Source organism: Benincasa hispida, unplaced genomic scaffold, assembly GCF_009727055.1.
Source record: "Benincasa hispida cultivar B227 unplaced genomic scaffold, ASM972705v1 Contig446, whole genome shotgun sequence".
In the NCBI taxonomy this organism is placed as follows: Eukaryota; Viridiplantae; Streptophyta; class Magnoliopsida; order Cucurbitales; family Cucurbitaceae; genus Benincasa; species Benincasa hispida.
Window position 1 is genome coordinate 371027 of NW_024064858.1, and position 22634 is coordinate 393660.

At 37.1% G+C, this 22634-nt stretch overlaps 1 protein-coding gene across 3 annotated transcripts in view; it reads left to right on the plus strand.

The window, feature by feature from the left end:
- Positions 1 to 13092, plus strand: part of LOC120069495 (protein CHROMATIN REMODELING 19) — a 36501-nt gene extending 23409 nt beyond the window's left edge. The window contains exons 10-13 of one of the 3 annotated variants that reach the window (XM_039021266.1): positions 2892 to 2969; positions 3112 to 3248; positions 12202 to 12420; positions 12536 to 13092. In XM_039021266.1, the coding sequence (XP_038877194.1) occupies positions 2892 to 2969; positions 3112 to 3248; positions 12202 to 12420; positions 12536 to 12698 (597 nt within the window). In that variant the 3' untranslated portion in view covers positions 12699 to 13092. Of the gene's footprint in view, positions 1 to 2891; positions 2970 to 3111; positions 3249 to 11024; positions 12178 to 12201; positions 12421 to 12535 lie in introns of those variants that run through there. The other 2 variants (XM_039021268.1, XM_039021269.1) reach the window with 2 other exon arrangements.
- The last annotated feature ends 9542 nt before the right edge of the window (positions 13093 to 22634 follow it).

A 22634-nucleotide genomic window follows, 5' to 3' on the forward strand; every position in this document is an offset into this window, starting at 1 on the left:
TCTTTTCTCTGTTCTCACGCTCTCAGACTCTCCGGAGATCTCCTCCGTCCATGCTCTCCATTTTCTCTTCAATCCGTCTCTCCACTTTGTGCTGGGAAACTCGCATTCTCAATTTCTCTTCAATCTCTCTCGTCTCAGAATCGTCGTCTCTCCAGCTTTCTCGCTGGGATCTCGGCTCTTCCACTCTCGCTCTCTATTTTCTCTTCAATCCGCTCTCCTTGTCTCTAGAATCTCACTCTTCACCAGCTTTCTCGCTGAGAATATTCGCTCTCTCCACCTTCGCGTCTGTGGGTCAATTTTCTCTGTCAATCTCGTCGTCCGAAGATTTTGCGCTGAGAGGTCTCGCTCTCTCTCGTCTTTGTCCAAATTTTCTCTCCAAATCGAAATCTTCTCTATCTTTCTCGTTGAGAGTCTCGCTCTCTCCACTCTTGCTCTCTCCAATTTTCTCTCCAGTCTCGCTCTCTCCAATTTTCTCTCCAACCTCGCTCTTTCCAATCTCGCTAGTTTTCGCGCGTGGGTTGCCTTCACCGCTTGTGACACGTGGACTCCACTTCTCTCTTTTTCTTTATCTTTATCTTTTTATTTATTTATTTATATTTTATTTTCCTGCTTTCTAAATTAGGGTTAGGGTATTACATTTATTATCCACTTAAATAAAATTTCAACATTTAATTTCTTGTAGTGTATGCGTACAAATTTAGGTTGTTACATCTCTCCCCCCTAAAAATCTTACTGTTTCTCTTTAATCAAACGCCCTATTAAGTTGCAGAAAGGGGAAAAAAAAAGATCTTGCCCCATAATTATTCCCTTATTGCGTAAAGGGGTAATTCAAAAGCACTCTGTTACTAGAAGCACAACATCTGCTTCAAGCTAAACAAAGACCAAAAGAGCTCAAGTTTTAGTTCCAAAAGGAGTAAGCAAACTTCATTTCCTCAACAAATGGTCAATGTCCTCCCCGATCTCCTACAAAGAACACACCATTGGAAGACATCACCAAAGAAGAATGTCTCTTGATACGATCCAAGGTGTTCTCACTCTCCCATGCAACATCTGCCAAGTAGAGATTAGAGAAGTACATTTTAGGAATTCTATCCTTCAGAGAGAGAATACAAAAATTGCCAAGGCCCAATTGCCAAAAATCAGGTACAAGTGGAAAAAGATGAGGGAAAAGAACTTAGTTCCAACAATTCAAAGAGAAGCATTGAAATCACAGAACAAGGGACTTAGAAGAAGCTTTATCACGGTTCACAGCACACCAATCCCAACTTATTTAGTTTTCCTTTTTCGAGAACTTTGTGAAAATTTCATTTGAACACAAAGGAAAGACACCCCAAGGGAAGGGGTGAAGGAATCCCTGTAATAATCATGCAAAGACTATAATAACAAAAGAATCTGTGTGATTTGAACTCCACCAAGAAGCAAAATGTTGCACACCAATACAAATTGAATCTCCTTTTGGCATCTTCTCCTAAAATAATTCTAAGGTTTCACTCCGTCCAAGTTAACCAAAGGGTAGCTCTCACAGCACACATCCAAAGGGTTTTTGCTTTTCCTTTTGAGTCTGATACCGATCAAAGCTTCCATCAACAATTGTCCATTCTACTCAGAAAATATAACGAGATACCCAATTCTTTGAAGATAAAGGTCTAACCCTCGTCGGCAAAAGGTCAGTGAACAACAAGTGAGCTAAACCCAATCTAGGACCAACAACATTCAAAAGTGTAGATGAATTCCACAAAAGCTCCATCAAGCCAAATAACGGATCCACCGTTAGGGGACAATTTAAAGATGTTATGTAAACCCTCTGTAGCCTGCTTAAACTTGATAAGTGTGGTCCAAAAACTTTGGAGGTAAGGATGACCTCGGGGGAGGGTGGATCAGAATGGCTTCTCCACTTTCTTGGGTTGGGTTTAGGGTTTCCTCCTAGAAGGGAGCACATCCTTGCTATTGTGTTGAAAGAGAAAAGCTACCCTGTGAATATAAGACCATAGTGATAGCCACAAGCTAAAAAGGATGAGATTAAAACCAAAATGAGTTTAGCTTAGTAGTAATTGGCATGCAGTCCTAGTCCTATTCCTTCCCTTGACCTTGGAAAGTTTGATCCCCCATCTCTGCGAATGTTGTAAAAAAAAGAAAGAGATTTACAAGTCCTATTTGCCTTTAGTCTTGTTCCTCCAAGGGCTTTTTTGGAGTTGTTTTGGTCTTTTATGATGCAATCTTGTTAGTTTTTTGGTTTCGATGTTTCTTTTTGTTTGGCCTGAGTTGCTTTCGTTTGGTTAGTCTCTTAGTTTCTTATGGGGCTCTCCCTCTAAGTTTTTGTGCTTCCTATTTGAAGGTTTTCTTCTTTTTGGCCTGTGTTAATGTTTATCTCCATTATTTGTCTTATATTTGGAGATTTTGTATTTTGGAGCAGTAGTTTCTTTTCATTATTTCAATGATTTTATGTTTCATCAAAAAAAAAAAAAAAAAAAAAAAAAAAAAAAAAAAAAAAAAAGAAAGAAAGAAAGAAAGAAAAAAAAAGAAAAGTATGAGATTGAAGCATTAGGAGTTAGCTCAGGAGATGTTAGTGACGGACATTCCAACTCGCCCACTACTAATTTTTTAGTTCTGTTTGACTAGTTTGCAAGAAATATTGTAGTTGGCAGTTCTGTGTGGACTATCAAGCGTTTAACAAAAAGGTAGTATTGGATAAATTTCCAACGATTAATGGCTGTATGGTGAAATCGCATTCACTAATCATTTTTCTTTAGTTTGCGATTATTTTTCTTTTCAAGTTTCTTTGAATCACGGAACTTAATGGTTCTTTTCATTCTTCCTTACAAGTGGACATCAATGATAGAGCCTTATGTTTCTCTTTGGTTGTGATGTGTCTTCCATTCTTCTATTTGCAGTTATTACTTTCTTATGGCATCACTGACAGAAAGGGAGTTCTATCAGATAACGAGGTGCTACTTTCGGCAAAGTGTCAGGTATCAATTTGCCACATCTGATGCTTGAGTTATTTGGCTTTAGATTTTGTGCTTTGCTAAATTGTTTTTGAACTTCGTTTTCTTTTTTTTTTTTTTTTTTTTTTTTTTGAATTGATCCACATTTACTTTTGTCAAAATATAGGAATTAGCGCAACTACTTCCTTCACTGAAGCAAGATGGACATCGAGTTCTTATTTTCAGTCAATGGACATCAATGCTCGACATCTTGGAATGGACATTGGATGTGATCGGGTTAACTTATAGACGACTTGATGGAAGGTATCACCTCAGCTGTATATTTCTTTGGTTGACCTTTCTTAGTTGTAACAGAAAGGATTGAAATAACTTGCCTCTACCATTTGTATATTTCAATCTACCTTTGTGAGAGGTCGGAAAATAGTTTATCAACTCCAGCCATCCCTTAAACTCTTTAAGCGCTTCAAGGCTGATGTTTCATTTGGAGATAATCCTCTTAGCATGAATTGAATCAGATATTTTTTATTCCGATGAATACTCTTAGAAAGGCTATATACCTAAAAGGAAAGTATCCTAATAAGAATAAAATGAATTCCTTAATGATTTTACAACACATCAACATATTTACAACCAACACTTTCTCTCAAACTGGTTTAAATATATCTTCCATTGTAAGCTTGTCAATCATTCTTTCAAATTATACTTTTAGTAGCCCTTTAGTCAACACATAAGCAATTCCTTCTGTACTAGGGAGATACGAAATACACATCATACAGTTTCAATTTTCTCCTTAATGAAGTGTTTATCGACTTCTAAATGCTTTGTCCTATCATGTAAAATTGGATTACATGCTATAAAGATGGTAGCCTTGTTGTCACAATACACCCGTATAGAAGTCTTTTGAAAGACCTTCAATTCTTCCAATACTCTTTTTATCCATATTCCTTCATATACACTATGAGCTAGAGCTCTAAATTCTTCTTTAGCACTACTTTTGGCAACTGCGTTTTGTTTTTTGCTATGCTAAGTGACTAGATTACCTCGAAGAAATGAAGAATAGCCAGAAGTAGATCTTCTATCTATTGTACTTCCTGCCCAATCAGCATCAGTATAAACTTATCTGGAGATGGTTGTGTTTCTTAAACAATATGCCCTTTCTTGGAGTTCCCTTTAAATATCTCAAGATTCTATATGCATTTCAAAGTGGACGTGTCTTGGCGAGTGTATGAACTGACTTACCATGCTTAATGCAAAAGCAATATCTGGACGTGTGTAAGACAAATGAATAAATATTCCCACAAGTCTCTGGTATCGTTCCCTATCCTTTACTTTCTCATTTTCTGCAACTTTCAGTTCCAAATTTGGTTCGATAGGTGTCTCGACTACCTTGCACCCAAGTAAATTTGTTTCTTCATCCTTTGATTCACAAAGATGTCCTTTTTAGATCTCGAAAATTCCATCCCTAGGAAGTATTTTAACGTTCCTAGGTCCTTGAACTAAAATGCGCCAGTAAGCTTTTTCTCAAACATGGTCAATTTTGCTTCATCACCACCTTTAAGAATAATGTGAAGTATTTTATCGTTCCCTATCCTTCACCATCTGCATAGACAATCAAAATCACAACCCTATTATTTGCAGAATGCTTGTGAAACTATTAGGTACTCAAGCACCTTGGAGAACCACATCTCAAAGCTAGCTATATTGGGGTGGGAGCCAAGTCACTCAAGTACCACAGTGGTCATCCCATTCTAACCAATATGGGACAAAGGCATCCCATATTACCTTGGTTCCTAACAATACCCCATCATCCGGAAAGTCGACGTCCCGATGACTACTCCAGTACTTCACTCGGCCACACTTGGTCAAGACCCTCCACCGGTTCCACTCCGAAACGTCAACAACTTGGCTCTAATATCATTGTTAGATACTTAAGCACCTTGGAGAACCACACCCCAAAAGCTAGCTGAAGTTTTTTTTGGATGATATTGGTTTTTCTTATATTCAAAAGGACCCAATAATGGGTAATTATACTACAAGAGAAATTCCAACTAAGCAAATTAATTAAAAAGGAAAGCACAAAAAATCATAATTAAAAATAATAATTAAGACAAATATATACTAAACACAAATCTACACTCCCCCTCAAGTTGGGTTGTATATCGAATACAATCCAAGCTTGGAATTGAATTCATCAAAATTTCTCTTTGGTGAGAATGTTAGTAATTTGATGGTGAGATGGAACATAGTTTAGTTCCACTATGTTCTTGTTGACCTTCACAGCTATGAAATGTCGATCTATCTCTATGTGTTTTGTTCTGTCATGATGGACTGGATTCTTCGCTATGCTGATTGCTGCTTGATTGTCACAAAGTATTTTGAACAAACTTTGAGTTTCTATCCTTAGTTCTTCCAAAAGCTTCAGAATCCACATCCCTTTACAAATTCCTAATGCTGAAGCTCGATATTCAGCCTCTGCACTACTTCTAGCTTCAACTAATTATTTTTTGCTTCTCCAGGTGACTAAGTTGCCCTATACATAAGAGCAATATCCAGATGTAGATCTTCGATCAGTTAGCTCTCCAGCCCAACTAGCATCAATATAAAGTTCTACCATTCTGTTTGATGATTTTTTAAATAATAGTCCATGACCTGGAGTACCTTTCAAAAAATCTTGTTAATAGCCTTCAGATGATGTTCATTTAAACTGTTCATGTGCTGACTAACAATGCTCACAGAATATGATGTCTGGTCTGATATGTGACAAATAAATTAACTTTTCCACAAGCCTTTGATACATGCCCTTGTCAACTGGGCTAATCCCTTCAATCTGGTCTTGGCCTAAATTTGGATCTATAGGTGTTTCAGCAGGTTTACAACAGATTTTCAGTCTCCTTTAGCAAGTCTAGAATATATTTTCGTTGAGAGATGACAATACCATCTTTAGATCTCGCCACCTCCATTCCTAAAAAATATCTCAAACTTTTCAAGTCTTTGATTTCAAACTTAGTTGCAAGCATCTTTTTCAAATTAAGGATATTTGATGGATCATTTTCGGTGATGATGATGCTATCTACATATACAATCAGGATTGCAGTTTTGTTGTTTGTAGATTTCACAAATAGAGTATGATTAGTTTGATATTGATGATAACCACTTTTAATCATAACTTTGGCAAATCTATTAGACCAAGCACAAGGAGATTGTTTTAATCCATATAAAGACTTTCTCAACTTGCATACCAAGTCTTTGTTAGACTCATTTTCCATTCCAGGAGGAACTTGCATATAAACTTCTTTTTCAAGATCACCATTCAAAAAGGCATTTTTGACATCAAGTTGATGAAGGGGCCAATTTTGATTTACTGCTAAAGATAAAAGGACACGAATAGTGTTTAATTTAGCAACAGGAGCAAAAGTCTCCTGATAATCGATACCATATGATTGAGTGAAGCCTTTAGCCACAAATCTTGCTTTGAATCTTTCAACATTGCCATCTAACTTGTATTTAGCTATGAAAATCCATTTGCAGCCAACCGGGTTCTTTCTAGGAGGAAGTGTGAGTCCACGTTTCATTACTTTCAAGAGCTTTAATTTCCTCACTTACAACCTTTTTCCACTTAGGATCCTTAAGTGCATCTTGGATACTGTGTGGAATTTGAATATTGTCCAATTGAGTTATGAAGACTTTATACAACGAATTTAATTTTCCATATGCCACATATTTTTTCAATTGGATGGCTAGTATAACTTCTAACACCTTTCCGTTGAGCAACTAGTAGTGATGTATCATCAATCAAAGGCACCATAGAATTGATGTTCTCATAAGTGGAATTCAAAGAAGATTTGTCTGATTCAGGTCGTTGACATTTAGAGTCTTGTAAGGTAGACTCTTTCCTTCTCGAGTAGGAGTTTGACTTTGTGAGACCAAAGGTTCAAATTCAGAATCTTGTGAGACTTCAAGTTCAGAAGCAATAAGTGGGACGTGTACTCAGAAGTTTAGAGAGAATGATAATTCTTATTCACTTAATGAGGTTGAAGATACATATATATAGGTAATTAAGAAACCCTAATCTAGGAGATATGGAATTACAATAAAGGACACCTAATTAAATTTACAATATAAATACATATTAATAAATACATATCATAACACTCCCCCTCAAGCTGGAGCAAATATGTCAATCATGTCCAGCTTGTTGCACAGATAACTTATTCTTGTTTCGTTTACCGCTTTAGTAAGTAGATCTCCCAACTGATCACCAGTCTTCACATATCCTGTAGATATCAACCCTTCTTGTATTTTCTCGCGAATAAAATGACAATCCACTTCAATATGTTTAGTTCGTTCATGAAACACATGATTGGATGCAATATGAAGAGATGCTTGATTATCACACCATAATTTAGCTGGCACAGTAACACTGAAGCCAAACCCATCTCAGACAAAAGGTGATGTATCTATACTATTTCACACACAGATTGTGCCATCGCTCTATATTCTGACTCAGCACTCGAACGGAAAACTACATTCTGTTTCTTACTTGTCCACGACACCAAATTCCCTCCTACAAAAACATAATATCCAGAAGTTGATCTCCTTATCTTCTCGAGATCCAACCCAATCAGCATCTGAGAAACATTCAACTATTGTATGACCATGATCTCTATATAAGATCCCATGTCCAGATGCAACTTTCAGATAACATAGGATTTGTTCAACTGTAGCCCAATGGTCCACAATAGGGGAAGACATAAATTGGCTAACAATACTCACAGAATAAGCAATGTCAGGTCGTGTCACTGTTAAATAGTTCAACTTCCCAACCAATCTCCTATATCTCTCAGGATCTTTAAGCACTTTGTAAGTTGCAAATTTGGTATCATCGAAGTACTACATGGTTTGACTCCTAGTTTACCTGTCTTAGACAATAAATCAAGTATGTATTTCCGTTGAGATAGGTAAATACCTTTCTTGCTTCTCATCACTTCAATACCCAAGAAATACTTTAATAATCCCAAATCTTTGGTATGAAATTGACCCTGGAGAAAAGTCTTGAGGGAGGATATACCTGATACATCATTTCCAGTGATAACGATATCGTCAACATATACAACAAGCAAAGTAATACCATTATTAGATTGTTGATAGAATACAGAATGATCAGACGTGCTCTTCTTCATACCAAAGCATTCGAGTGCTTGACTAAACTTACCAAACCATGCACGAGGACTTTGTTTTAGTCCATACAAGGATTTTCGAAGGCGACATATCTTATTAGTCTCCCCTTGAGCAACAAACCTAGGTGGTTGCTCCATATAGACTTCCTCTTGAAGATCACCTTGTATAAAAGCATTCTTAATGTCAAGTTGATGCAAAGGCCAATTGTAAGAAGCAACCATCGAGATAAACAGTCGAATGGAAGTTAATTTAGCAATGGGAGAAAATGTGACATAATAATCAGTCCCATAAATCTGAGTATAATCTTTGGCAACCAAACGAGCTTTCAACCGAGCCACTGTCCCATCAGGATTAACCTTGATAGCAAACACCCATTTACACCCAATAACATTCTTTCCATCGGGCGTAAAATTAGATCCCAAGTACCATTATCATCTAAAGCAGTCATCTCCTCAATCATTGCACTACGCCACCTAGGATGAGATAAAGCTTCATTGATAGATTTAGGGATAGAGGTGGAATTAAGTGATGTAAGAAAAGAATAAGTGGGGGAAGACAACTGTTATACAAAACAAACGAAGAAATAGGACAAGTACAGGTGCGTTTACCTTTTCGAAGGGCAATGGGAAGATCATCACTCGGTCCTGGATCAGATGTCGAAGAGGCCGGTGGTGGAGGACATGGATCTGAAGGTGGCTGTGGAGGACGCCTGGAGTAGACTCGATTAAATGGGGGATCAGGAGGAAGAGATACAGAGGAAGGTGAAGGAGAGGATGATGGAGAAGAGGTAACCTCGTAGATAAAAAGATCGTCATCTTCCCTCGAACATGGACTCAACGGTGATGGACTAAAGGGTATATCTTCGAAGAATGTAACATCCGGGGCTACAAGATACCTGTTCAGAGTAGGACAATAACAACGATAACCCTTTTGAACACGTGAATAGCCTAAAAAAATGTATTTCAAAGATTTTGGATCTAATTTAGTACGATTTGGATGAATATCCCGAACAAAACAAACAGAACCAAAGATCTTAGAGCAACGGGAAACAAAGATTTTCAAGATCAGAGGCAACAAGTAAGACATTTTCAATGATTGAAGGGATATCAGGCAAGACATTTTCAATGGTTGGTGGGACATCAGACGACATTTTTGAGAGAAGATGAAATAAGAGTAGAAGGTTTGTTACTTGGAGTTTGAGAATCATCCCCTGGAGTATGAGATTGGATTTGTGATCAGCTATTTGGTCTCTCATTTCATTGAAGCTTCTTCTAATATAAAACTTGAACTCAAAATTCAGATCAATAGGATCCTTTTGTAGTAATTCTCCACCGAATTAGAACTTTCTGTACTTGGCATTGAAGAGCTAGTAAGATTAGGACAAACAACATTTGGGAGTGGGATAGATACATCCCAAAAATTAACATCATCTAAGTTTAATTTCTCTCCCTGAAGATAATTTTTGGTGAAAAAAGGTTGGTTTTCCTAAAACGACACGTCCACTCACATAAATTTTTTTGGTAAAACATTTATATCCCTTTTGGCTAGAGGCATTGCCTAAAAAAAATACATTTAATAATCCGACAATCTAATTTTGATTGAAAAGAAATAGGAAGATGCACATAACTAGTACACCCAAAAACTTTGATAGGTAAATCAGAGTACAAACGAGTAGTTGAATAAAAATCTTTTAAAGTAAGTAATATTGAGTAAATGTCTATTTTTATGTTCTGCAATCCCATTTTGTTGAGGGATATTCGGATAAGTGGATTGGTGAACAATGCCTTTACTTTTAAAAAACTCACACAAATGTTCATTGAAATATTCAGTCCCTTTATCAGATGAAAGATGCCTATTTTTGTTGAAAATTGAGTTTCAATCATATTGGGAAAATATTGGGAAACATCCTTCATTTCTGACTTTTTTGTTAATAAATAAATCCATGACAAACAAGTGTGATCATCAATAAAAGTCAAGAACCATTTTCCATTGAGTTAAAATTTTGTTGGGACCCCAAATATTGCTGTGAATTAAGTAAAATGGTTTTGAAGGCAAGTATGGTTTTGTTAAAAAAGGGGAGCGACGACTTTTTGTAAAAGTACAATTTTCATAATGAAATTGAGAACAATCAATCTCTTTAAAGAGATTGAGAAACAGATATTTGAGATAGAGAAAACTTGGATGTCTTAGTCTGAAATGCTAGAGCACAATTTGTTCTTTTACAAAAAGAGAACTAATACTACTAAATACTCGAGTTTAGAAGGTTCATCAAAATAGTAAAGACTGGCAAGTATCCTAGCACGTCCAAACATTCTCTCCAAGGTTTGGTCATGAAAAATGCAATGAGATTCAAAGAAAACAACACGACAAACTCTTTCGAAAGTTTAATAACAGATAAGAGGTTGTAGACTAATATAGGAACATGTAGAATAGAGTTTAGGGTTATATCTTTAGTTAATATAATGATTCATTTTCCTGCAATCAATGAGCAACTGCTATCTGCAATTCTAACTTTTTTATTGCAATACGAGAGAGAATAAAAGTTAGAGATGGATGAACTAGTCATATGATTAGAAGTTCTAGAATCAATAATCCATGGAGAAGATTTATGGGAAGAGAAAACCTAAGGATAAATACCGGATTGCGTTAACTAAACACAAGAATTATTAAATAAGAAATTGGTTGATAGCAGTGCAATAGTTTGATGAATTTGCTCCTTTGACACGGTAACACAGATGATAAGTAATAGCAAATAATAAACTTTGAGATTCAAACAGAAAATAGGAATAAAAAAACACAATTTAGTTTCTTTGAACGGAGCAGGTTTTTGTGAGCTGAACTCAACTGATTTAGGTAGGCCGAACTGGTCAAGGTACTGTCTGACCGAACTGGTTTTTGCAGACCTAACTGAACCAAGTTTTGTGGACTGACCAAATCTGAGGCAAGTTATTGTGAAACCTCGATAAAAATTTGGTTTGTGACAAGAAACCTACGATAAACACCCAACCCATGAACACAAACAAGGAACCTGTCAAGAACGAAACACCCAACATGAACAAGCGATTGGAGATATGCAGACGGCTGGATCTGGGAGTGTGTTAGGTACTTGCTGACAGACAGATGTGAGTTCCAGGTTGATGGATAGATGTGGGTTCCAGGTCAACGGACGAACCTGAGATGCGTGGATCTGGGAGCGCATGGATAGACGACTCTGATGTGGTCGACGCTGCATGGATCTGGAGTGCTGGACAGCGAACGGCAAATGGTGCAACGAAGTTGGGCAGCAGTGGCGGTAGCTGGAGTGGCGTGGGATAACTACACTAAAACCCTAATGAGCTTTGGAAGGAGTGATGTTGAAAAAGCTAGGTTTTTGTTTTTTGTTTGTTTTTTTTCCTCTCTGTTCCCCTCCTAGCGTTAATGTCGAATGAAATCAAATATTTTGTATTCCAACGAATAATCCTGAGATACAAAGCCTTCTTATAGACGAGAAAGACTATACATAAAAGGAAAGTACCCTGATAAGAATAAAATAACATCGTTAATGATTTTACAATGCATCAACACATTTACAACCAACAAATATATTACCTCATAAAATAATCTTGCATAAAATTACGTGCTTGCCCATATATATATTTGATTTATTTTCAATTACATCAGTCAACGACCCTTATTATGCTAAAATTCTTTACTTCAATATTTTATCTTCTTTAATGCAGTTTTCCTCGTAGAAAAGTCCCAAACTCAGCCGCATATTAAGAAGTGATCGTTTTGTGATTCACTCGTATACATATATATATTCAACTGGTCTTTGTGTGTGTGTGTGTGTGAAAGCTATCATTGGAACATGGCAGTGAAGAAACTTTTGCTCAATTTTCATTCCGGAAATATGCATTATAAATTGTAACATTGTAACATTATAATTATTCTATGTAAAAATTTAGACCGACATCATTTGTACTTTTTATGGAGTACCATTCTTTGCTTGCGCATAGAGATATTGAATTTTATGAAAAATTTCAAGCATCTAAGATCATATTATATTGGACTTCCATTTTGAGTTCTTTCTTTATGACAGCACGCAGGTAGCAGAACGACAGACAATAGTTGACACTTTCAATAACGACACTTCTATATTTGCATGCTTGCTTTCTACTAGAGCGGGGGGACAGGGCTTGAACTTAACTGGAGCCGATACCGTTGTCATTCATGACATGGATTTCAATCCACAGATAGACCGTCAAGCGGAAGATCGTTGTCATCGAATTGGCCAAACCAAACCTGTCACTATATACAGGTATTCCCTTACCACCTTCCAATCGAATTCTGCTTTACTTTTCGATGCTACAAATTTTGAATTCTCAGCACCTGGAGGGCAGATGTTCGACTTCATATACTTGAGTCTTCTGCAGGTTGGTCACGAAGGGGACAGTGGATGAAAATATCTATGAGATAGCAAAAAGGAAGTTAGTCCTTGATGCTGCAGTTCTGGAGTCGGGTATCGAGATGGATAATGAGGACGAGTCATCGGAGAAGACCATGGGGCAGATATTATCAGCAATTCTTCTTGGTTAGAGATTTTGTTACTGATGACTATCTTTGTCTTGACGTAGCCGAAGGCAAAACTCTTGTTCTCTATGCTTGGTAGCCATTCATGTTCAAAAGTTAGGTTCATTATCGTCGTAGCTGCTCCTTGAGGTGGTAACATTATTGGGGCACGAAACAATAGAGCTATCTAAAGTGTTAGTTTGTCCAATTTCAGATAGATGTGACATCACTAATGGCAACTAGTTTTAGTTTAGGTTATACACATGTAATGTATAGGAGATGGTACCTTTATAGAAGTAAAAGTTGTTTTATTTGCAATTGATGGTTACAGACTTTTCAATTTGTTAGGATAAGAATGTAAAATATTCAAATGGATTAAATACCATTAAATATTCAAATCGATTAATACCATTTTGATCCATTCTAATATGTATTAGACCTTATACTTAAACGTTCAAATTTAGTATGGAGAGTGGAGGCACTTCAAACATGGAAGGACGAAGATGCACGCACCCCAGTGTCGGGGCATTGTGGCACGACTCTGGGGTTGGGGGCAAAATGAGAGTGTTGCAGCGTTAGGCATTTTATATATATACATTTTTAGTCGTTTTAGGTCATTCTATCCCCGAATTTGGTAGTTCCACTTCCAACCTTCATTTCCAAAGACATATTTATTTCAACTTCTAAGTGCTTCTATCTTAGGGTAGGATTGAGAAACATTTAGTCTTAGTTGGGGGACTTGAATTTCAATTCTATGATGTATGCTTGATATTTTTCTGTTTTTGAAATGCTATATCAATTTCTATGTTTTGAATTTATGGGCTTTTGGCCAATTCTCATTTATTCTTTGTTTACTAGAGAATGAGAATGCAACTAATGTGTTTTTAATCTCAAAGGAGCAAGGGTTAAAGTATGCTTAGGTGTGATTTAGGTGGTTTAGAATAATCTTTTCACAAATATTGCATGATTAACTAATTTCATGAACAAATCGATTGGTAACTTATGCCAAACGGATTATTAAGTCGACTTAGTTAGATTACCTATCTTAATGCGGGTGCGTAATTGATATGGAGACTGATGAACCCAATTAGTTGAACATTTGGGATGATTCAGAAATTAATCATGCATTACTAAATTGAACTGCAAAAAGACTAATATCTATCACCAAGGTCTATTGGAGTGACAACAAACTTATGGTCTCATAATACAATTCTAAGCAAGCATATAGGATCAAAATAAATATGCAAAGGGCTTGGAGATGTAATAAAAATTTTAAGCAAAATTTTCAAAAATATCACGAAAATTATGAATCTTTCATCCGACCTATTCTTATGCGAAAACAATTCCTACGAGTGCATCATAGGCTTGTCATCATAAGGAACACAACAAGACAAACTTAAACAAACTAGCATTGTCCAAACATAGCGCTCAAAGATCCCAAATAATATTATCAATAAAAAATTCAACCCAAAAATTTGAAAATAAAGGGCCCAAAAATACAAACATCCTACCCCCAATTTTTAAAAATACACATTGTACCCAATGTGATCAGAAATAAAGCACGAGGGATCAGAATACTTTCCTGAACAGCGAAGTGAAGGAAGGACGTGAAGGAATTCATACATGAGGATTTCCACGAGCAGTAGAATGATCGTTCCAAATTCCATTCGTATTTGAACATACATAATTACAATCAAGAAACAGAAACTTACAGGTCATGCACAAAACAAAATTACAGCATGCTTACAAAAGAGATCAAGGGATAAAGTATCATACCTTTGAAGACTCATCTTCAAACTCCCTTGATCATGAACGCTCGTTCAATCTCCAAGACCGCAACATACGAACGCTCGAACATAGCGATCACAACACAGAACAATCAACGGCAAACTCGAACACAACAAACTCCAAGAACACGAACCCAACGAACGACCTCCAAAAACCTCGACTCAGTCGAATTGAGTAAGACACCACCACAATGACTACCTTGGTATTCTCGGTGTGAGAATTCAAAGTGTGGGCTCTTTGTGGATTTGGTGAGAGGACGAGATCGGAGGAATAACAATCATGTAAATGATTGAGCAAGTGAGAGATGACAAGTCTATCGTATAGACGAATGCCCAACCATTTAGCATATGCTCCACCATCGTATAGAAAATGCTCCGCGATTGTTTAGCTAATAGCTAGTTGAGTGAACTATCGTGTAATGTCAATTCATGATCGTGTAGTCTCTCTTCAGGTATCGTATAGGGAATCCTATTCACTTGACAACCAATCGTGAGTAATTCCGAGAATAGAAAATCTCAAATCTCAATCATACTAATTTTGGAAAACATTTTTCCTTTTATGTCACGGTTACCATGAAACTACCAATAACCTCCCACTCAATTTGTTATTAGAGAAAAAGATATAATTATCCAATAATTAATATTATTATAAATATATATGATAACCAACTTACCATATTATATATATAACCTATAGTTTTAATATTTCATCTCATGAAACATATAAGCCATAGTTCTTTTTCTATTTCATGGTACTGAATGTAAATTTTATTTACATTAATCCTCCACTTGATGTATCTCATACATCACACCGATGATATCATATATAATTGAATTTTCTCTTGCCAATTTGAAATTTTCAAATCAACACCAAGAACTGATTCTCAACTTGAATCCGTTGAGCTAGCAAGGGGACCTTATGGACATGTAGCTTGAAGCTCCAACGACACGTGAATAACTGACTACACTCTTTAGTCAAGGGATCCACCACCCGTTAACTGTCGGACACTCCACTAAAGACCGACAGTTGAACTCTCCTTACTACAAATATATTGTGTCCATATCAATCAATCAACAGTGCGATAACCCTTCACAGCTAGCTCGTAAGTATAACTGGGCCAATAACTGTTATGCCCCTGTAATTACATCTAACTTCTTAAGTACCACTTATCCCTCTAATGAACATAAGTCATAGTCCTACTATGACTAAGTTCTCTCTTCTAAAGAGAAGTTGTGGCCACTATGTTCAAGATCCGGAATCAGCCCTTAAGGGAGCAATCTATCTACTTACCCCTGCTTCGGGGAAGGAGTAAATTCCATCTTGTGTAACTGAGTTCCCAACTCCCAAAATAGTCAAATCCCAAAAAGGTAGGACTATTGAGTTGACAATTTGGCCACTCTCTCCCATACTAATCAAAGGACCGCCCTCAAAGGTAGGATTTCCCAAAACACTTAGAATTGAGGTCATGTCACCTATGGTCGTTTTGGTGAGATGTAAGTATCAAGTATCAACGGTGTTATATAAAAAGCTAGTCATCTCGTGGTCTGGTCTTATACAAGCTATTTCTATAGGATACCCTTGCTTGCATGTCTCCACATGAATGACCAAGATCTACCATCTGTAGTTGTTCACAACACTTGAAAACCTCTACAAAGCGGGTCTTATCCGTAGTGTCACAAGGATTAGATATCCCTCCTTAATCCTTGTACTACAGACCTATTTAGGTTATCACAAGGCATGATCCACTTGTATATCTCATATACATGCTTAAGTTTACATACAATAACCATGTTGCTTTTTTTTTTTTATTGGATATGAGTAAATGCAAAATAAAATCATTATTTTTTTTTTCATAACAATGTGTACAGTGTACAAACTACTAGACTTCGAGATAATTAGGACACCAATCGTAATAGGATATAGGGCACTCTGCTCAGCTCTTTTTTTTCCCCAAAAATCCTACAAACAAGAATAATAGAAAGAATTATGCTCAATACATAAAAAAAGAAAAATACTGAATTGAAATCTATCCTAAAAACCAAGTAAATTTAAATCCTTGTTGCCTCCAGGTAGCGCAAATTTTTATGGTCGGTTGCTCGACCATGATGGTTCGTTTCGATGTAGACCGGCGAGTCCAACCGGTAGGCGATGTTTTAGCCATCCAAGGACTCACCATCTTGGAAGACCTTTAGCCTGTGCCAATTAACTTTGATGACTTTTCCTATCTTAAGATTAACAATGTCTATGGTACCATAAAGATAAACGTGGGAAACACCAAAGGGTCCAATCCACTTGGATCGGAGTTTAGCAGGCATAAATTCCGATCGGGAGTTATAAAGGAGTACCTTTTTCCCTATTTGAAACTCCTTGGGTGCAAGCATCTTGTCATGAAGGTCCTTCACTTTTTTGCTTATAAATCAAGGAATTATCAAAACATTCTCACTTCACCTCTTCCAACTCTCGAAGCTATAAAAGTCTGGCCTCCTTAGCTGCCACTAAGTCCCAATTGCACTTTTTCATAGCCCAATAAGCCCTGTGTTGGATTTCAACTGGAAGATGACAAGCCTTACCATAAACTATTCGGTAAGGGGACATTCCAATAGGAGTTTCGAAAGTTGTCTTGTAGGCCCATAGAGTGTCACCGAGCCGGAGGCTCCAATCCTTTCTTCCTAGGTTGACCACCTTTTCCAAAATATTCTTTACTTCCCTGTTGGACACCTCCGTCTGCCCATGGTCTGAGGGTAGTATGGGGTCGCAATACGATGTTGGACACTATACTTCTTCAACAGGGTTGCAATGTTTCTATTGCAAAAATGTAATCCCTGATCACTGATGATTGCTTTAGGGAAGCCAAACTTGCTAAGAATGTTAGTCTTAAAAAAATCTGCAACCACTTTAGCATCATTAGTAACTGTGGCCTTTGCTTCCAACCATTTGGAAACATAGTCCACTGCCAATAAAATATATTTGTACCCACAAGAAGAAGGAAAAGGTCCCATAAAGTCAATCCCCCAAACGTCAAATATCTCACAAAAAAGTATAGGGAATTGTGGCATCTCATTCCTATAGGACAACCCTCCATATTTCTGACACTGCTCACAAGTTTTGCAAACAAAATATGCGTCCCTAAATTGTGTGTCCCAATGTAAACCAGAATCTAAGACTTTTTTGGTGGTTCTATTGGTACTAAAGTGCCCTGCACATGCATGCTTATGACAAAACTCAAGAACAGAAAAGAACTCATCATTAGGGACACACCTCCTAACTACCTGATCTGAACAAAACTTCCACAAAATAGGATCCTCCCAAACATAATATTTTGACTCACTTTTAATTTTATCTTGACTAAGTTTGTTGATCTCATGCGGGAACTTACAAGTGGTCAAGTAATTCACAATGTCAGCATACCAGGGAGTCATAGAAATATCATTTACTTGCATCAAAGTGTGGTCAGGGAAGTCTCCATCAGAACCGAGGCAACCTCCCTCTGCTACAATCCTACTTAGATGATCGACAACGGCATTCTCACATCCTTTTTTGTCTTGGATTTTTAGGTTGAACTCTTGAAGGAGAAGACCCCACCACAACAATCTAGGCTTGGACTCCTTATTTCACATCAGGTAGCGTAGAGCTGCATGGTCAGAAAAAACAGTAATTTTAGATCCCAAAATATAAGAACGAAATTTTTCTAAAGTAAAATAACAGCTAGAAACTCCTTTTCCATCGTGGTGTAGCTGCACTGAGCTGGGTTGAGGGTCTTCGAAGCATAGTAGATGATGTGATGTTTCTTATTGATCTTCCGTCCCAACACTGCTCCCACAAAATGGTCACTCGTATCGCACATGATCTCAAAGGGAAGGTCCCAACAAGGAGCCTGAATAACCAGAGTGCACGACAAGGCGTTCTTTAGCACATTATTACTTTTCCTACATTCGTCATTAAATTCAAAGGCCATGTTCTTTTGGAGAAGGGAGGACCTCGGCTGAGCAATCTTACTGAAATCTATAATGAACCTGCGATAGAAACCTGTATGACCAAGAAAGGAACGAACCTGCCTCAAATTTGTGGGGTAAGGGAGCTTAGCAATAACATCAATTTTAGCAGGATCTACCTCTATGCCATGCTCAGGTACTATATGTCCTAAAACTATGCAACGCGGGCCATGAAATGACACTTTTCAAAATTCAGAACAAGGTTAGACTCAATGCATCTTTCTAGCACCCTAGACAAATTAGAAAGACAATAAGCAAATGAGTCTCTATATACAGTAAAGTCATCCTTAAAAACCTCCATGCATTTTTCAATATACTCAGAAAATATGGACATCATACAACAATGAAAGGTATCGAGAGCCTTACGTAGTCCAAATGGAATTCTTCTGAAAGAAAAGGTGCCATAAGGATAATAAATATCGTCTTCTGTTGGTCCTCTTGATTTATCGAGATCTGATAAAAACACGAAAAATCATTGAAAAAACAGAAGAAGGGCTTTCTAGCAAGCCTTTTGAGCATCTGATTAATAAAGGGAATGGGGAAGTGGTCTTTTCTTGTTACAACATTTAATTTCCTAAAATCTATACAAATCCTCCACCCATTCTGGACCCTAATAGGAATCAAACTACCCTCCATTTTTGAACCACAGTAATACCCATTTTCTTAGGCATTACATGAATAAGACTGACCCACTCGCTGTCAGGATAAGATAGATAATACATGCATCCAAGAGTTTAAAGATCTCTATTAACACAAATTTATATCTTTAAACAATGCGCTGATACAAATATGCGATACTAATTATAGATATGCGTTAATTATGAATGTTTTTGTAGTATGTCATGCGTTGTCACAAGTTTCCTTACATTGGAACCAAGTGTAATTCCACCGCAAGTTTTTCGGTGTGATCCTAGGTCGAACACAGGGACTATTTGAGGTTATTGTGATATGTTTGTGGTATATGCGACCAGGTTTTTCAATCTTTAAAGAATGTTTTGTACAAGTATATAAAATTGCGGTAAAGTAAAGGAAAGCAGTAAAATACGATAATAAAATAAGTGCAATAAACCTAAGCTAGATGATAGAAGATACAGGCTTCATGATACAAGATGTTAGGGTCCAAGCTGGCTGTGAAGGTTATGAAACTAACATGGAATGCGGCGGCAAGTCTTATGTACAAACAGAAAGAGAAAGATAACTAATATAAACAACGCAAGTTTCTTAATTGCGTCGAAGTTATAAGTACGGTTTCACTTTTCTCTTGGTGTACACCTTTCAATGATTGACCGCGCTCCCACATGTATGTGGTGAATCAAAGACCAACGTAATGAACACAAGGTTGCTTAAATGTCTAGAAGTACTACTCGCTTTAGTTAATGCATTCTTCTAACCTTCTCTCGATAGATCAGAATGGCATCTTCACTTCTGCTCTCACAGGTGAAGATGCCGTTTAGCATGCTTTAGCTAAACATAATTATCTCTTTAACATAAGTTAAGTGCTCGTTTAATTCATATTAACTACCAGGGGATTAAGAAGACATCATGGAGAAAGTGATTCACGGAGGAACGGAAGTAGACAGAAAATGGAATATGAAAACAATCGAAACATTTAATATGTCTATTAAGCGTTTGATACATGGTGTGTGAATGAACAGATAAAGAAAGTGAAATACAATGATGAAAAGAGATAGAACAGATACAAACAAGCACCAACGTCTTGGCACCGATTCGGGTGGAGATCTGCTTGCCGGATTGGATGGATCAGATGGATGGATGAGCTTCCCTCTCAGGCTTGCTGAACTGGTAACATGGTTCTCAGCATAGAGCTTCTCGGCAGGTATTCGGCAGAATAGAACTGAGACTCACCTCTCGGCCTTGTCTCATCTTCTTCCCGGATTTCTTCAGTTAAGCACCCAACTCACCCTTTTCTCTCAACACTTTAGTAGCAATTAGCCTTTATCCAGTAGCATAAGTTTCCTTTGAAATCTATGGGGTATTTATAGGTGAGGATCCGGTCTTGTGGTCCCTACTTGTTGTTATGAAAATTCTGAAGACGGAGGGATATTATTCCTTCTGTTATGCAATCAGACCGTCAATTCTGTACAACCGTTAGTTGTACACGTGTCTCCATCCTCCACTTTGGCGTTGCTCAGCTGCATCTCTTGATCGAGTGTTTGCATGCGGTTGAAAGTCAGCTCTGGATCGATTGTCGCATTGCGCCGTCATTGCGTTAATCGTCTCTTCATTGTTGATTGACGGGCGTAATGTGATAGAAATGCGTTTACCAGTTTTTCTTGAGCTTACTCATTTCTCTAGGATACTTTAGCTTAGATGGAAACCACAGGTGTCATGGCCACCCCAGGTTAATCATACCCTTTGAAGAAGAGGAGTAGACCCTTAAACATGCATAAATGAAATAAATATTTTGTTTTATTACTATTATTTTTTTTTCTTTTTTTTAGTAGGCGATAATGATATCAATTGACTACATCTCAAGCATGCATTACTAAATTGAACCACAAAAAGACTAATATCTATCACCAAGGCCTATCGGAGTGACAACAAACTTATGGTCTCATAATATAATTCTAAGCAAGCATACAGGGTGAAGATAGATATACAAAGGGCTTGGAGTTGTAATAAAAATTTTAAGCAAAATTTTAAAAAATATCATGAAAATTATGAACCCTTTCATTCGACCTATTCTTATGTGAGAACAATTCCTACGAGTGCGTCATAGGCTAGTCATCATAAGGAACACAACCACAAGACAAACTTAAACAAGTAAGCATTGTCCGAGCACAGTGCTCAAGGACTCCAAATATTATCATTGATAAAAAATTCAGCCCAAAAATAAAAAAAAAAGCTAAAAAATCCAAACACCCCACCCCCAACTTTCAAAATACACAATGTCCTAACGTGATCATAAATAAAGCACGAGGGATCAGAATACTTCCTTGAACAGTAAAGTGAAGGAAGGATGTAGGGCACTCTGCTTAGCTCTTTTTTTTCTCTTCCAAAAATCCTACAAACAAGAATAATAGAAAGAGTTAGGCTCAAACCAATGTTGAAACGTTGACGATGAATCCACGCCTTTTCTTGTCATAGTGTCGCAACGCTGCAAGCAACTTTATGACATTACCCTATTTCCATGAGTTCTCTGCCTTGCAGCACCGTGGGGCAGTGTTGCAATGCTTTGTTCAACGCTGCCCTGCCTTCGATTTCCGCATTTTCTTTTCTTTTTCTCCTTTGATCATCACTCTAGGTCAAAACTTCGATCTTCTTGAGGGTAATTTGGTCTTCAATCTTCCAAAATTGCTTGTTCTCATCCAATTGCTCAATTTCCTACAATGAAACAATAAAAGCATCAAAGATCTCAAATTAAGCATAAAACTAACTAAATTCTAAGCCCAGAAAACGTAATTTTTGGATGCATTTCACCACCCCAAACTTAGAACTTTGCTAGTCTCGGTCAAAAAAAAGAAGAAGACGATAATAAATTTTAGACAAGCATGGAAATGACTCAAAACCTCATCATTCAGAATAAGCATATTAGATCCATTAGTAGAAACTTTCAAGCACATCCCAACATTAAAAGATTTCAAGGCCAAATCTCATCATCTCCCATGTGTGTATGTGCAAGTCACATTTAATTCAAAACACAAGAGCTAAAATTATGTTCAAGAGAGCTTCTCCAGTTTTCCCCCTACTCTGGCTCATGCACCAATCATCGAGCATCCACACACTCAAGAAAGTAATATATCCATCAAGGTGTTTTTTTATTTTATTTTATTTATTTTTTTTAACAATAAAAAGGGCCCTAAACTTGCATCATTTTACCAAGGGGCACTAACTTTCACAAATCCACTGTAGGGAACCATACGTAGTCAATTCTTAGGTGTCCTAACTAATCACAGCAACGGCGAGTCTTTTTACCCCCATCCATGCATACACATTACAAGTTTAAAATAATAAAAAGATATTTCTTTTAAGCACATGAGTATATACTCTATTTGTTTTTTCTCAAAGGCAACAATAATATCTTTTGTTTTCCTCTTAGTCTAACATTACAAACTATTGTGCACATCAACCCTCTACCTGGTGGGACCTTTCGAGGTGACAACCATATAAACTACACTTAATCCTCTTTTTATTTAAAGTTTTTAAATTAAAGTGACTACGT